This window comes from Hypanus sabinus, chromosome 24, assembly GCF_030144855.1.
Source record: "Hypanus sabinus isolate sHypSab1 chromosome 24, sHypSab1.hap1, whole genome shotgun sequence".
NCBI classification, from domain to species: Eukaryota; Metazoa; Chordata; class Chondrichthyes; order Myliobatiformes; family Dasyatidae; genus Hypanus; species Hypanus sabinus.
Window position 1 is genome coordinate 19,646,672 of NC_082729.1, and position 16,329 is coordinate 19,663,000.

At 43.9% G+C, this 16,329-nt stretch overlaps 1 protein-coding gene across 1 annotated transcript in view; it reads left to right on the top strand.

The window, feature by feature from the left end:
* The window catches only part of LOC132380688 (deleted in malignant brain tumors 1 protein-like), a 97,140-nt gene that overhangs the window by 40,788 nt on the left and 40,023 nt on the right, over positions 1–16,329 (top strand). The window contains 4 exon segments of the mRNA XM_059949674.1: positions 3,409–3,707; positions 5,335–5,695; positions 6,637–6,951; positions 8,488–8,802. Of these exon segments, the coding sequence (XP_059805657.1) occupies positions 3,409–3,707; positions 5,335–5,695; positions 6,637–6,951; positions 8,488–8,802 (1,290 nt within the window).

Below are 16,329 nucleotides of genomic sequence, written 5' to 3' on the forward strand. Positions count from 1 at the left end.
TATGTTCACGATCTTCTGCAGCTTCTTCCGGATTTGGACAGGACAACTTCCATACCAGGTTGTGATGAACCCTAGAAGAACGCTTTCTACAGTGCACCTAGAAAAATTAGTGAGGGATTTAGGGGACAGGCCAATTTTCTTCAGCTTTCTCAGGAAGTAAAGGCGCTGGTGGGCCTTCTTGGCAGTGGACTCTGCTTGGTTAGACCAAGTCAGGTCATTTGTGATATTAACCCTGAGGAACTTAAAGCTGTCAACGTTTTCCACCTGCGCACCAATGATGTAATTGGGGTTGTGCGATCCGCCTCTCCTTTTGAAGTCAACAACCAATTCCTTCATCTTGCTGACGTTGAGGGATAGGTTATTGTCTTCGCACCATGCCATCAGGTTCTTAATTTCCTCTCTGTACTGAAATTCATCATTACCCAAGATACGGCCTACAATTGTGGTGTCATCAGCAAACTTATATATTGAGTTCGATGGTACATTGGCTACACAATCATGGGTGTACAGTGACTACAGCAGGGGGCTGAGTACACAGCCTTGCGGGGCACCGGTGCGCAGAGTGATTGCAGTGGAGAGCTTTTCCCTTATTTTTACAGCCTGGGTCCTGTCTGTGATAAATGGCTACTTTGTTACGTGTATATGTACACCTTCTCGTTAATGCAAATATCTAATCAACAAAAGCTTAGGAGCAATCACGTCCAGAATTGTCATTCCATGTCCCGGAATTAAAATTAAGTCGTGGTCAATAGAGACACAAAAAGCTAAATTCTGCCTCATTCATTCAGCGGGATTCAAGTGGATATTATCTTAGATACTCTTCTATTAATGCTATGGAGCCTTACCATTAACCTAGGGGTCGTGCGACTTAGTTTGCGACAACTTTCGTAGAGCATAGGTCCGTAAGAGATAACAGAAAACGTTCACCTGTGGGGCAATAGAAACTGCTGCACCTATTCAAAATAGCTGAGTTAATATCCCTCTGAACTGCAACCTGTTCTCTCCCCGTAGACTTTCACTCCAAACATTTGGCTGACGTAAGGGTAGTTATTATCCTTGGCATCTTCTGCTGAGGTTCATCTAAAGATGCTCAGGTTCTCATTATCAGTGAGCGGGAGCAAAGAAAAAAAAAGTAGAACGAATTAACATAGTGCAGCTACTGTCATCCAAACGACACTGGACAACTCCATAAAACAGTTGGTAATGCACAGCAATATTTATATAAATCTCAGTCAAATTTACGCTAGTAAACACCACTAAAATAGTCTGGAAGTTTCTTAGATAACGAAATCAGTGTGTTGTGGGGTTACGATCCGGCACGTCGAAGGATCACACATTTCGATAGAATTACCGCCAGCAATTCCTTTGTGTTGCATTGGATTTCCAGCATCTGTAGGTTACTTCTGTTTGTGAAACGAATGCACTTGGCTATGGCCGTACCTTAAGATTTACCAGCTTGAACTGAGAAAATAAAAAGACACAAACTACAATAACATAAATACATACTAGATACTGTAAAGTTGGGGTGAGGAGTCCTTGAACTCATTTCCGCAGGTGTGGGCATAGTTCAGTGAAGGGGCAAATGAAGTTGAGTGATTGTACCCTTTGGTTCGAGAGCCTCATCGTTCAGGAGTAATACCTGTCCTGAACGTGATGCTGTGAGTCTTGAGGCTCTTATACCTTCAGCAACAAGAGTGCTGGACCTGGGTTATGTGGTTGCCTGGCGATGGATGTTGTTTTTCTACAACAACACGAAGTGTTGATGTGCTCAATAGAGAGAAGGGCTTTATTCTTGATGTATTTGGCCATATACACAAGTTTTTGTAGGAATGTATGGACACTGGTGCCCCTTCCCAGACCATAATGTATTTTGTCAATATACGCTCCACTACGCAACAAAGGAAATTTGCTGAAGTTTTAGGTTTTGCCGGCTCTTGGCGTAGTGGCATCAACGCCGGACCTTGGAGCGAAGGTTCCCGAGTTCGAATCCAGCCGTGCCCTTGCACGCTTTCCATAAGTGTTGGGTTAGCGTCGAGCTAGCAACACGGCCTCATAAAAATAAGAAAGCCTGCTAAAAAAAAACCGGCGTCATGACGGCGTAATGATGACTCCACTCCGAGTTAAGAACTTTCTTCTTCTTCTTCTACTTCCCTTTACACAATTATGAGAAGTATATGTAAGGTTATTGCAAACAAGCTCGTTTTGCAGGTTGGGTGGGGCGGCAAATAGAGGTCATAAGTTCGGAATGAATGTTAAAATGTTAATGGGGATCTTGAGGGGAAATGTCGTCACTCAGAAAGTCTTGAGAGTGTGGGTCAACCTCCAAACTGAAATTCTGCGAGCGATTTCGACTTCAACTATTAAGAGAGGTTTGGATAGGTGCATGGATGTTTGGAATGTGGCTGGCAATGATTCTGATGTTTTGCTCGCACGGAGGAGAGATTTTGAATCTTTCAGTAGAAATTAGATGGGAGGAAGGGCCTGCTGTTGTGCCAGGGATTTCTCTGAGCCTATGATAAAACAACCAGTCGAATAAAACATGACTGAATAAACACTCATGAACAGCAAACTTTACAGATTTTGTCATTCCACACATACATCACATCTGAATTTCTTCCTCCCCATCCACAACGCTGTGGACGCTATCGGAGTCGTCCCTTATTCCAGCACCTGGGAGGCAACAGTCCGTGCTTGTGTTATGTTAATGTCAACAGAATGTTTTTCGATCCTTCTGACTACGGAGTCCCTCATTTCGAACTCTCCCAACTCACCCTCGTTCTCTTTTGCAACACGGATCCATGCTTAATGCGATCCACCAGACACCCGTGGCATTCCCTGGGAGCTTATCTAAATAAAATCAAAAAGATATATTTATTATTCAGGGCAGTAACCCAAGTGTTGCTCTCAACTGAATGCCTATTCACTAGCCAACATCTTCACACTGACAGTCACTCAGCTTTCAGGCTACATCCATCATTAGTTGGACTTCTTCCCAGAACCTCCGATGGAAGGTCTCTTTAAAGTCCCCTAGAAATCAATGGTCATGCAGATGCTGCTCCCGATCTGTAGGACGAAATTCCAGTAGCTGCATTTGGATGGACCTCAGGCACATTTAGTTGCCCGTGGAGATCCAAGACTCTAACATCTGACATGAATAACACGCAAATGCCTTTTAAACTACAGTAAATAGCCCTGTTAAGTTTCCCAGAGCCAGGTACTTTTCCGTGTCGATGATTCCTTTCAGCCAAGGCATAACAATGCCACTCCCACTACAGGCCTATGCCAACAATCACCACTCCAGCAATGGTGGCTCCGCTTGAGTAATATTATGGTCAGGACCGTGGAATTAAACTCAGCTGTAAACAACTCTCTGAAAAATACAGTTACCTTCTTTGAATGTCATTCCAGGGCCCGAAATAAGGCTGGTAGGCGGCAGCGATCGTTGTTCTGGGAGAGTGGAGGTGCGGTACAATTCACAATGGGGAACGGTATGCGACGATGAATGGGGAACAGACGACGCCAAGGTTGTCTGCAGACAGTTGAGCTGCCCCTCTGGCGCCACTGCAAAAGCGAGTGCTCACTTCGGGGAAGGCAGCGGGAATATCTGGATGGATGATGTTGCATGCAATGGAAATGAATTCGGCCTTGGGGAATGTTCCTTCCGAGGATGGGGTACTCATAACTGCGGTCACGGAGAGGATGCGGGAGTGAGTTGCACAGAAGTTAGGCATAGAAATAAATACAACGTTTTCTCTTCTTTCTCTCTGTTGGGAATCACCAAGATATTATCTTTTAATAATTAGGCCAGCCATTTGCATTTGCTGTGAGTAAACCGACTTGAATTTATGTACTGATCCGCACATGATAACATAGCAGAATTCATCGAACGTTTAGAGCCCAATATCCCTTCATACGACTATATTCTCTCGCTGGTGTATGACGTGTGTGCAGTAAATATTGTAGGTGATTTTACTGCACCGCATGCGATGTGGGTTACGATAGTATTGACTGGTATATGGACTTCAGAGAGTGACAACTTGTTACATCCCTGTGGAGGGAGAACAGAACTGTGGTATTCACTGACATCTATCTCTGTAGGGGTGAGAATGTGTGAGCACACTCTATTATTCTACTTTATAACAACATTGAAAGATTTTTTTATTTCCACGTCCCTAATGCATTGATAGGCACTCTGCTGGCAACTACTTGGTTCGATAATCTGCCTGCCCTCGTAACAATCTGACTGCACGCTGTTTTTGCTCGTTTATCATCTGCCCTATCCTGAGCCCATTTTCTCTTGTTTCTATCCCCAGATTCGTAACAAGTGCGCGATAATATTGGTCCTAATCGGCTTCAGCTGAATCCCTTCGCTTTTGTATAGGTCAAACGGCCCCCAGAAGAGATCCCAATGATCCATGAAACGGTAGCACTGACCCTCTGCTCCAAATTCTCAGCCACACATTTATCTGCTTAGTCATTCTGTTTCTACCCACACTGACGCTTGTCACTGGCAGTAATGCTCAATTACCTGCATCTCGGCATTTTGTCTATCTGTTTAAATCTATTCTGCGGAAGTTCCTTGGACGAACTCATCTGCCTGCTCCCGCACGCTCTCCAAAATGCTATGGACGCGATCTGTATCGTCCTTTACCCTGGCACCTGTGGGGAAAGGGCCATCCTTATGTCCCTTTCACATCAACAGAATCTTATTTTCGAACTGGCTGAGCATTGAGAGCCCATTCTTACCGGCACCCGACTCTCAGTCGGTCCTTTCTGCAACACGGCCCCATACACAGTGAGACACACGTGGTCTCCGTTGCGTTCCCCTAGGATGTTATCTGGAAAACAGTGTTCAAAATGATATAGTTATTATTGAGCAGAATGACCCAACAACTGCTCTGAGCTGAATGTCTATTCACCATGCATTTCCTTCCAGTGACATTCAGGCAGTTTTCAGGCTCCTGCACTTTAGTTGAGGATACTTCCCAGAACCACCGATGGACGATCTCCTGACTGTCCCCTACATTGAGAAGGTCCTGCATCTGATGCTCTCGATCCGTAATACAGCCTTTGAGAAACAGTCTTTGACTATTGACTATTTCAGTCTTTGACTATTTGTGTAAAGAGTCCGGTCAAGTTAGCCTGAAACAGGAGTTCTTCCGTGTCGAAGTCTCCTTTCAGCCAATGCATAACAATGCCACTCTCACTCCTGGTCTATGCCAAGAATCACCGCGCAAGCAAACGTGGCTCATCTGGTGTAAAGATTCACGTGCTGTGTTATGGTCAGGACTGTGAAAATCAACTCAGCTGTAAGCGACACTCTGAAAAATACAGGTACCTCTGCGTCACAGAATAATTTCTTCTCAGAATATCATTGTAGAACCCGAGATAAGGCTGGCAGGCGGCAGCGATCGTTGTTCAGGGAGAGTGGAAGTGCGGCACAATTCACAATGGGGAACTGTATGCGACGATGAATGGGGAACTGACGACGCCAAGGTTGTTTGCAGACAGTTGGGCTGCCCCTCTGGCGCAGCGGAAATAGCAAGTGCCTACTTCGGGCAAGGCAGCAGGGACATCTGGATGGATGACGTTGCATGCAATGGAAATGAATCCGCCCTTGGGGAATGTTCCTTCCGAGGGTGGGGTATTCAAAACTGCGGTCACGGAGAGGATGCGGGAGTGAATTGTACAGAAGGTAGGCATAGAACTAAAAACATCATTGTTCCTTCTTTCTCTCTGTTGGGAATAACGAACATTTTATCTTTTAATAATTAGACCAGTCGTTTTCAGTTGCTATGAGTAAAACGATGTGAATTTATGTCCTGATCCTCACCTGACAGCAGACAGAGCAAAATACATGTAGCTGTTGAAGCGCAATATCCCGTGTATCCCGTGTGCCCCTTTCTCATCAACAGAATTTTATTTTCGATCCGTTTGACTACTGAGTGCCTCTTCGCAACTGCAGCCAGCTCTCACTCTTTAGTTTCTGCAACACGGCCGCATGCTCGGTGCGACACACGCGGTGTCAGTGCAATCCCCTAAGGTGTCATCTCGAAAACAGTGTCCAACTTGATTAGTTATTATTCAGTGGAATTACCCAAGAGTTGCTCTGAGCTTAATGTCGATTCATCATCCACTTCCCTCCAGTGACAGTCAGGCTCCTGCACTTTAGTTGAGGCTACTTCCCAGAACCTCCGCTGGACGATCTCTCCTCACTGTCCCCTACATGCTGAAGGTCCTGCAGATGCTGCTCTCGATCTGTAATACAGTCTGCTAGTAGCTGCAGCTAGAAGCATCTCACGCTCATGTAGTTGCCCGTGGGGTTCCATGACTCCAACATCGGACGTGAATAACACGCAAAATCCCTATAAACTATAGTAAATAGCCTTGTAAATTACCCAGAGCTAGGTCCTCTTCTATGCAGAAGACTCCTTTCAGCCAACGCATGACAATGACATTCGCCCGCCTAGCCTATTCAAACAATCACCGCTCCAGTAATGGTAGGTGCGGTTGACAAAACATTCAGAGCTGTGTTATGGTCAGGATCGTGGAAATAAACTCAGCTGTAGGTAGCAACCTGAAAAATACAGCTCCCACTGAGTCACATAATAATTTCTTCTTTGAATGTCATTCCAGAGCCCGTGATAAGGCTGGTAGGCGGCAGCGGTAGCTGTTCAGGGAGAGTGGAGGTACGGTACAATTCGCAATGGGGAACGGTATGCGACGATGAATGGGGAACAGAAGACGCCAAGGTTGTCTGCAGACAGCTGGGCTGCCCCTCTGGCGCAGCAGCTTTGGCGAGTGCACACTTCGGGCACGGCAGCGGGAATATCTGGATGGATGACGTTGCATGCAATGGAAATGAATCCGCCCTTGGGGAATGTTCCTTCCGAGGGTGGGGTACTCATAACTGCGGTCACGGAGAGGATGCGGGAGTGAATTGTATAGAAGGTAGGCATAGAACGGAAAACATCTTCGTTCTTTCTTTGTCTCTATTGGGAATAACGAATATTTTATCTTTTAATAATTATTCGAGCCACTTGCAGTTGCTGTGAGTAAAACGATCTGAATTTATGTGCTGATCTACACATGATCGCATACATGCGCAAATTACATCGACCAGTTGAAGCGCAATTTCCCTTCATCCGAATCCATTCTCTCGCTGACGTAAGACGTGTGTGCAGTAAATAGTGTAGGTGATTCTATTGCACCGCATGCAATGTGTGTTACGATTCTATTGACTGGTATATGGTCTGCTGTTATCATGACGACTAGTAAAGTTCCAGTGGAGAGAGAGCAGAACTGTGGTATTCACTGACATCTGTCTCTATGGGAGTGATAATGCGTGAGCACACTCTATTCCTATATTTTATAGGACTTTAGAACAGTACTGAGACGCTTTTTGATTCTGCGTCCGTAATGCACTGTGATGTACTCTGCTGGCAGCAGTTTGTTTCGACCACCAGCCTTCCCTTCTAACAATCTGACTGCACGCTATCTTTCCTAGTTTATCATCTGCCCTATCCTGAGCCCATTCCTTTCGGCTTCTACCGCCCGCAACAATCATTTAAACTCTCCGCAATAGCTGGTAGAAACCAGTGCCGAGAATAGGAATTCTTGTGTAAAACTCCCGCAATGTTATTTTACAGGTTCAGTCTATGGTGAAGAAGGCAAATGACAAGTTGACATATATTTCGAGGGGGATAGAACAGAAAAGCAAAGAGATAATCGCAGTCCATAAACCACATTTTAATTCAATTATCAGACTTCGGGGCTTATAATCGATTCACGTCAACCAAAGCTTGGGGTCAAAGATCACAGGGGGAAGGCAACAGAATGTATTTCAGAGGGAGAATAGACAACAGGTGGCAGATTATACAATAGACTCGTTGCTATTCTGGCATAATTAAGGTCCTATTTCCTTAGCGTAAATTGCTCAGCGATGAAACCCACAAGTCTCTCGCTGTCGGAGTGCTGGGAATTGAGCGTTCTGTGTTTTCCAATTATCCGGATTCAATTTTATATCCGGAACAAGGAGTCACAGTTATGGACGTGTTTGCTGCCAGTCCGCTTTGTTGTTTTTGTCCCTTCCGTAGAAGCTCTGGTGAGTGCATCGATATGCTACCTGAATCCCTAACACGCTCTTGAAGTCGTTGCAGCTGGATGCACTTCACGCATCTGTAGTTCATTGGACTCTCCCTGTACACCAATACATGAAAGTAAGAAAGTAACAAGAAGAGAAAAAATCGAAACGTAACACAGTTACTCAGACATCTTATCCAGAGCCAACAACTCTTCCGAGCCGAATCCTACTGTGAGCCATAGCCTGACAAATCAGTGGCCTACTACTAACCGTGACTGCTCCAACAATGGCCGCTCCGTATCAACAAACATTCATACGCTCTGTTATGACCAGGAAGGTAGAAAATTGAAAAGTAAATATATGCCGCTGTCTCACAGTAATTTTTGCTTTGAATGTCATTCCAGAACATGATATAAGGCTGGTAGGCGGCGACAATCGCTGTTCAGGGAGAGTGGAGGTGCGGTACAATGAACAATGGGGAACGGTATGCGACGATGGATGGGGAACTGACGACGCCACGGTTGTCTGCAGACAGTTGGGCTGTCCCTCTGTCGCAGCAGCAACAACGGAGGCACGCTTCGGGCAAGGCAGCGGGAATATCTGGATGGATGATGTTGCGTGCAATGGAAAGGAATCCGCCCTTTGGGATTGTTCCTTCGGAGGATGGGGGAATAATAACTGCGGTCACGGAGAAGATGCGGGCGTGAATTGTACGGAAAGTAGGTATACAACTAAAAACATCGTTGCTTCTTCTTCACACATACACGGAACAAAAATGAATCGAGATCTTAATAATTCAACCAGCTGCTTACAGTTGTGGTCATATCAAGATTAATTTATGTGCTAATCGTTGACGTTGCTGAGGTATGTGGCACTTAATTAACGTTTATTCCGTGTCGCTTAAATTGCTGGCGTGTTTAATTCGGCAAAGTTTTATATCCCAGTTAATCGAGCATATGTGCAGATTTCAGAAGCATATAGTGTTGGCCTCATCGTATCAGAAAATATAAGGATTGAGCGGAAATAACTATGTATGCAGGATAGAAAATTCTAATTATCTGAGCCTGTAGTAGGATCTGGACCTACTGGACAAATGGGCTGAAAATTGCAGCATGGATTTAATGCACACAGGTACAAACCGTTACATTTCGGCAGGATAATTCGCTAGGAATAGTCTGACACAGTGAACGGCGTGGCACTGTGGAGTACTTTACGTCAATTATATCTGGGAGTACAATTCTATTACTCATTGATATGTGTGTCATAGTTTTATAGTTCGCAAAGATTTTTTTTTCGGACACTGTCCTTTATGAACCAAAGGATTGAGTACAGAAGAAGTTCTGTTGAAGTTTATAAGAAGCTGGTGAGGCTAATTTGGAGTATTGTGTACTGTTTTGGTTACTTCACATCACGGAAGGTGTGAATTATTTTGAAAAAAACAAGAACTGAGGAAGATTACAGGGATGTCACCAGATCTCGACGACAGATTATAAGAAAAGCTTTAATTGGCTTTCATCTTTTTTTCTTGGAACGTTGTATAATGAGGGGGGATCTGACAGAGGTATAGAACCTTATGTGTTCCAGGCAGGTTTCATGTGACGAGGGGAAACGTGTTGAGAGTGAAAGATGAAATGTTAAAGGGGAACTTGAGGGTAAACGCCTGCTTTTTCAGAGCATCATAGAGTATGGATGGAGCTTGTAATTGAAGCTGTGTAAGCGAAGTCTATGAGCAGATTGTATAAATAGTTGGACGCTCGTTGATTTGGGCTATGATTTCGGTGTAGGCCGATAGGTGTCATTTTAAATTGCTCAGAGCAAACTGGGTGGGCGGAAATACCTACTTTTGTACTAAACTCTCCTGTGCCTCCTTGGGAGCATAATACCTGCCCGAATAAAACATTACAGGTCGAACTAGCAAGAAGAACTTACTTAATATATGTTGCAATTCCAACACATACATAAAATGCAGAAATAAATAAGTGGAAGCACCAGAATTGTGCTGAAATAGTGCAAATTGAAATAGTATGGAACATGAACAAGGAGTATATTGTCCTAAATATTAATTTGTAGAACTACTGCCATCTCTGTATTAAGGACTTAGATTTAGATGACTTAAGTAGTAAAATAATATAAATTCCCCAAAAAAGCCTAAAGAATAAACACAACTAGAATAGTGCGAAAGTGATGAGCAGTTGAAAAAATGTGCAATTATCTATGCCATAAACTCAGATATTAACAGTATGAAGTGAGTTACTAGTTCAAATTAATAATAATAACAACACCAATAATATTAATAACAATACTACTACTGCTGCTATTACTACTACTACTACCACTACCACTACGACTACTACTACTACTACTACTATACTACTACTACTACTACTACAACTACTACTACTACTACTACTACTACTACTACTACTACTACTACTACTACTACTACTACTAATAATAATAATAATAATAATAATAATAATAATAATAATAATAATAATAATAATAATAATAAACTGGTCCAAATATGAACAGATGGACGCATGGATAGCTGGATGGTTAAGTAAATGAATAAATTACTGATTGGTTGATAGATAGATAGATAGATAGATAGATAGATAGATAGATAGATAGATAGATAGATAGATAGATAGATAAATGGATATTTTGAGAATACGAGTGGAAAATCCATTAAAGTGATTCTATAATTTGAGTTGAGGTTCATTATTTCTGAACAACAATTCCTTAACACTTACTATGCTGTAACATGGCCGGGCACCAGTTCTGATTTTTGTCAACCATGTTTGCTCTTCCGTTCTCTTCCACGTTTATAGCCATGATATGTCGAGAAACTTGCAATGAGAGAATGGCAGCTGAGAGTGACCAGGTTTGGTTCATTGTAAAGGCATTGATGCAATCTTCAGAACTGATCGATATTTCTCTTCCAAGTAACAGCATTACCGCTGACGTCCTCGATCGAAATCAGTGATCAGAAATCAGGTCTTATATCCGCTTCAGTCAACCAAAGTTTGACACCAAAGTTTACGGGAATAACGCAACAGAATGTAGCGCAGAGGGAGAATATGTCAACCTTCATGAGATTACGCAGCAGAATCGATGGCCACAGTGGCCTAATTCTGCTCCTGTTTCTTTTGAAACAACGTCCCTATGAAATCCACAAATTTCCCGCCGTCGGAAAGGTACGAATTTAGTATTCCAAAGCTTCTAATTAACTGGATACAATTTTAAATCGGGAACACGGAGCCACGATTACGAATGTGCTTGATGTTCTTCTATTTTTTTTTACATGATATTTTAGAAAGACAAACCTCGTCCACAGTTCGCAGCATAGCTGTTTCTGCTGCAGCGCGTATACTGTGGTTTGAGACATTATTGTCTGGCGTATATGCTGCTGCTACCGTGAAGTCCTATCATATTCAAGTGCAGGAAAAAAAACAAAACTACGATATTCCATGACATCTATCTCTATCAACCATAAGACCAGAAGACATAACAGCATAATTAGACCATTAGCCCATGGAGGCAGCTCCGTAATTCAGTCCTGGCTGATCCTTGCCCCGCCATGCCCCCGCCCTTCCTTTGCTTTCCCCGGCCTTCTCCCCGTAACCTTCAATACCAAGGCCAACCAAAAATTTACCAATCTTTGCGACAAATACAGCTAACGACCTTGAATGTGCAATTCCACAAATTCACCGCACATTGGAAAAGGAAATTTCTACGCATCTTTGTTTTAAATAGACGCCCCTCCATCCTGAAGCTGTATACACTCGTCCTAGACTGCCCCACCATGGAGAGATCCCTTCCACACCTACTCTGTCTGGGCCTTTCAACATTCTAAAGGTTCCAGTGAGATTCCCCTCATTCTTCTAAATCCCTGCAAGTACCGACACAGAGACATCAGATGTTCCTCGTATGATGACAGTTTGATTCCCAGAATTTTTCTTTTAAACCTCATGGGAACTCTCGCCAATACTTAGATGAGAAGAGGAATAATTAGGGGCTGCTAGTGAACGAGGCCCCTCGAGCAGTGGAGCGACCGCTATTGTATGATGCAACTGTGAAGAAAACGGACACTCTATTCGAGAGTCTGAAGGATGGGAAAACCTTGAGAGGGTAAGCTTCCGGTTACCTGAGCAGGCAGACCTAGTGACGGAATGGCCTGGCCTGTCGTAGGGAACACGTTTCCAGCAATATCAAGGAACTTCTCTTAAAGCAAAATAAAAACCCTATTCTCGAAGGTTTAGTGGGGCCTAGCACCAGTTTTTATGCTAGAGCCATACTTGACAGCGGACCAAAGGTTACTCTGCTTCGTTTTACGACCGGTGTTTAACGCATTTGCCATTAACGCCACTCAATGCTCTAGAGATCTGTGGTCACAATATCACAAGACAATTGAGCAGAATTAGGCCATTTGGCCCATCGAGTCTGCTCCGCTACTCTACCATGAGCTAAACTATTCTCACATCTAGTTCCAATTTTCGGCTTTTTCCCCATATCCCTTGAAACCCTGACTAATTAGATACCTATCCATTTCCTCCTTAAACAACCTCAATGATCGGTCCTCCACAGCTGCATGTGGCAACGAATTCCATAAATCCACCACCTTCTGGCTAAAAAAAGTCTCCTCCTCTCTGTTTTAAATGGGTACACTCTTTTTCTAAGACTGTGGCGTCTTGTCCTGGACTCACCCACCAAGGGAAACAGACTTTTCACATATACTCTGTCCAACCCTTTCAGCATTCGAGAAGTTTCTATTAGTTCCCCTCCTATTCTTCTATACTTTTATGGTCCTTAGTACGGATGACCATCTGTATGATGATTACTTCTCGTTGCAGCTCGAGTATTTTGGAGGCAGATTTGGGAGTAGCTGATGTCCTTGTTACATTAGTGTTGGTTTGTCTGGACGAGAAGGGCGTAACTAATTGTTGTGGGACAAATAGTCCTACTGTGAGGAGGCTTGTTTTTTTAAGCCTTCAAGGAGAAAGTTGGAGAAAACGTTCTTTAAAAAAAGTGCATTCATCATTTGTTCCCATCTGCTTTTGAGAAAGTGCGATGCGGCACTGGGTGGATGATGAGCATAAACGGGGGACTGTGTGGCATCACCAGTCCAAACCACCGTTCTTTTAAAAGAGAACGTTTCAAAGGTTGAGGCAAGGAATTGGGTAGGTCATGTCAGCTGAGATCGGCCCCGTGGTTTGTTCATCCTGCAGCATGTGGGAAATCAGGGATACTTCTAATGTCCCTGACGACTATGTGTGCAAGAAGTGTGTCCAGCTGCAGCTTCTGGCAGACCGCATTGAGCGGATGGAGCTGCGATTGGATTCATACTGGAGCATCCGCGATGATGAGAAAGTCGTGAATAGCACGTTCGGTTAGTTGGGCACACCGCAGGTAAAGGCTACACAGGCAGAAAGGGAATTGGTGGCCACTAGACAGCGTAGCAGTAGGCAGGTAGTGCAAGGTTCCCCTGAGGTCATCTCCCTCCGAAGCAGATATACTGCTTTGGATACTGTTGAGAGAGATGTCTCATCAGGGGAAGGCAGTAGCAGTCGAGTTCATGGCACAGTGGGCGGCTCTGCCGCACAGGAGGGAAGGAAAAGGACTGGGAGAGCTATAGTGAAAAGGGATTCGATTGTAAGGGTATAAATAGGGGTTTCTGCGGCCGCGAACGAGACTTCAGGATGGTATAATGTCTCCCTTGTGCAAGGGTCAAGGATGTGACTGAGCGGCAGCAGGACATTCTGGCGAGGGAAGGTGGACAGCCATTGGTCCTGGTGCACATAGGTACCACCGATATAAATAAAACGGGATGAGGTCCTGCAAGGTGAATTTAGGGAGTTAGGAGTTAAACTAAAAAGTAGCACCACTGAGGTAATAATTTCTGGATGACTACCAGTGCCACGTGCTAGTCAGAGTAGAAATAGGAGGATATTTCAGATGAACACGTGGCTTGAAAAATGGTGCAAGGTGGAGGGATTCAAATTTCTGAGGCATTGGAACCAGTTCTGGGGGAGTTGGGACCGGTACAAACAGGATGGTCTGTACTTGGGCTGGGCTTGGACCAATAGGGGAAGCGTTTGCTACTGCTGTTCAGGAGGATTTAAACTAATGAGGCAGGGTGATGGGAACAAATGCAGAGAGACAGAGGGGTGGAAAATGAGGGTAGAAGCAAAAAGTACTAAGGTGAAAAGTAAAAGTGGCAGGCAGGCAAATCCAGGGCAAAAGTCAAAGACGGCCACTTTTCAACATAACTGTATAAGGGCTAAGAGTATTGTATAAACGACCCTGAAGGCTTTGTGTGTCAATGCGAGGAGCATTCGTAACAAGGTGGAGGAATTGAATGTGCAGATAGTTATTAATGAATATGATATAGTTAGGATCACAGAGACATGGCTCCACGGTGAACAAAGTTGGGAACTCAACATTCAGGGATATTCAATATTCAAGAGGGATAGACAGGAAAGAAAAGATGGGGTAGCGTTGCTGGTTAGAGAGTAGATTAACGCAATAGGAAGGAAGGACATTAGCGTAGAGGATGTGGATTCGATATGGGGAGAGCTGCATAACTTTAAGAGGCAGAAAACACTGGTGAGAGTTGTGTACAGGCTACCTAACAGTAGTAGTGAGGTTGGGGATGACATTAAACAAGGTATTGGAAATGTTTGCAATAAAGGAACAGTATTTATAATGGGTGACTTCAATCTGCATATAGATTGTGTGAACCAAATTGGTAAAGGTGCTGAGGATGAGGATTTCTTGGAATACATGGAATACATGGTTTTCTGAACCAACGTGTCGTGGAACCAACTGGAGAGCAGACCATTCTAGATTGGGTATTGAGCAATGAGGAAGGGTTAGTTAGCAAACTTGTCGTGCGAGGCCCCTTGGGTAAGAGTGAGCATAATATGGTGGAATTCTTCAGTAAGATGGATAGTGACATAGTTAATTCAGAAACAAAGTTTCTGAACTTAAAGAAGGGTAACTTTGAAGGTATGAGACGTGAATTAACTAAGATATACTGGCAAATGACACTTAAAGGGTTGTCGGTGGATATGCAATGTGGAGCATTTAAAGATCGCATGGATGAAGTACAAGCAGTGTTCATCCCAGTTTGGCAAAAGAATAAACCAGGAAAGGTGGTGCACCCGTGGCTGACAAGGGAAATTAGGGATAGTATCATTTCCAAAGAAGAAACATACAAATTAGCCAGAAAAAGCGGCACATCTGAGGACTGGGAGAATCCTTCAGACTCTGAAGAGCTGTATACGGTCCATGAGCAGCATACGGTCCCGACTGTCAGGACACGCTGACATGCATAATTAATGCCAGCCGTTCAGTGTACTAGACTTGACGATTGCGGATTATCATATTCCCATGGCTGACAACGAAAAGGCGGAATTCATATCTCCTTTGGGATTCCTCCATTTTAAGAAAATGCGCCACGGTTTATCAGGAGTTCCAGCGACTTTCCAGCATGTCGTGGCGAAATGGGGGTTATGAACTTGCTTGAGGTATTGGTATACCTGGAAGATCTCATAGAGTGCAGGTCCACTTTGCAGGATTATGAAGGGAGGCTGCTGAAGTTGCTGACTGCCTGTAAGCTGAAGGGTTAATACTTTCCTCCGAAGAAGTGCCAGTTCTCCAAGACACTTGTCAGCTATGTTGGGCAGATAGAATCATGAGATGGAGTTCTACGGATTCGGCTGAAGTCGATATGATGACCACATGGCTAAGCCACCAGACTGTTAGCGCCTTGGGCTCCTTCCTTGGGTTCAGTGGGTACTAGCGGACGTTCTTGAAGGATTACTCTAAAGTCAGCTATCCTTTAAATCAGCTTCTGTTATCATCCCTTGGGAAGGAAGGATAGGCAAAGATTAGGGGATAGGAGAGGATGGCAAAGATTATCTTGGCCCTTAGGAACATCTTGGAACGAGATAGTATGCTGAATGTGAAGAGGCCGTTCAGCACGTTCAGTTCTGTTAATTCGCAAGATAAATGACTTTAATTTTCAAAAAAAATGTATATCGTTTTTCAAATAAGGTTAATTGAGTTGCCAGTTCATGGTGCTGATGCTCCCGGATTAGTTCTCGATCTAATGTCAATAATGTTTTTTCAATAGTTTTGTATCTGTGTGCTTTCACGTTTCTCATTTTGACTGCTCCTCTGCAGTTTGCAAAACTTTTCAAGCTGTGATAGGTAATAGAGTTATATTCGGTCGATAAACTGCG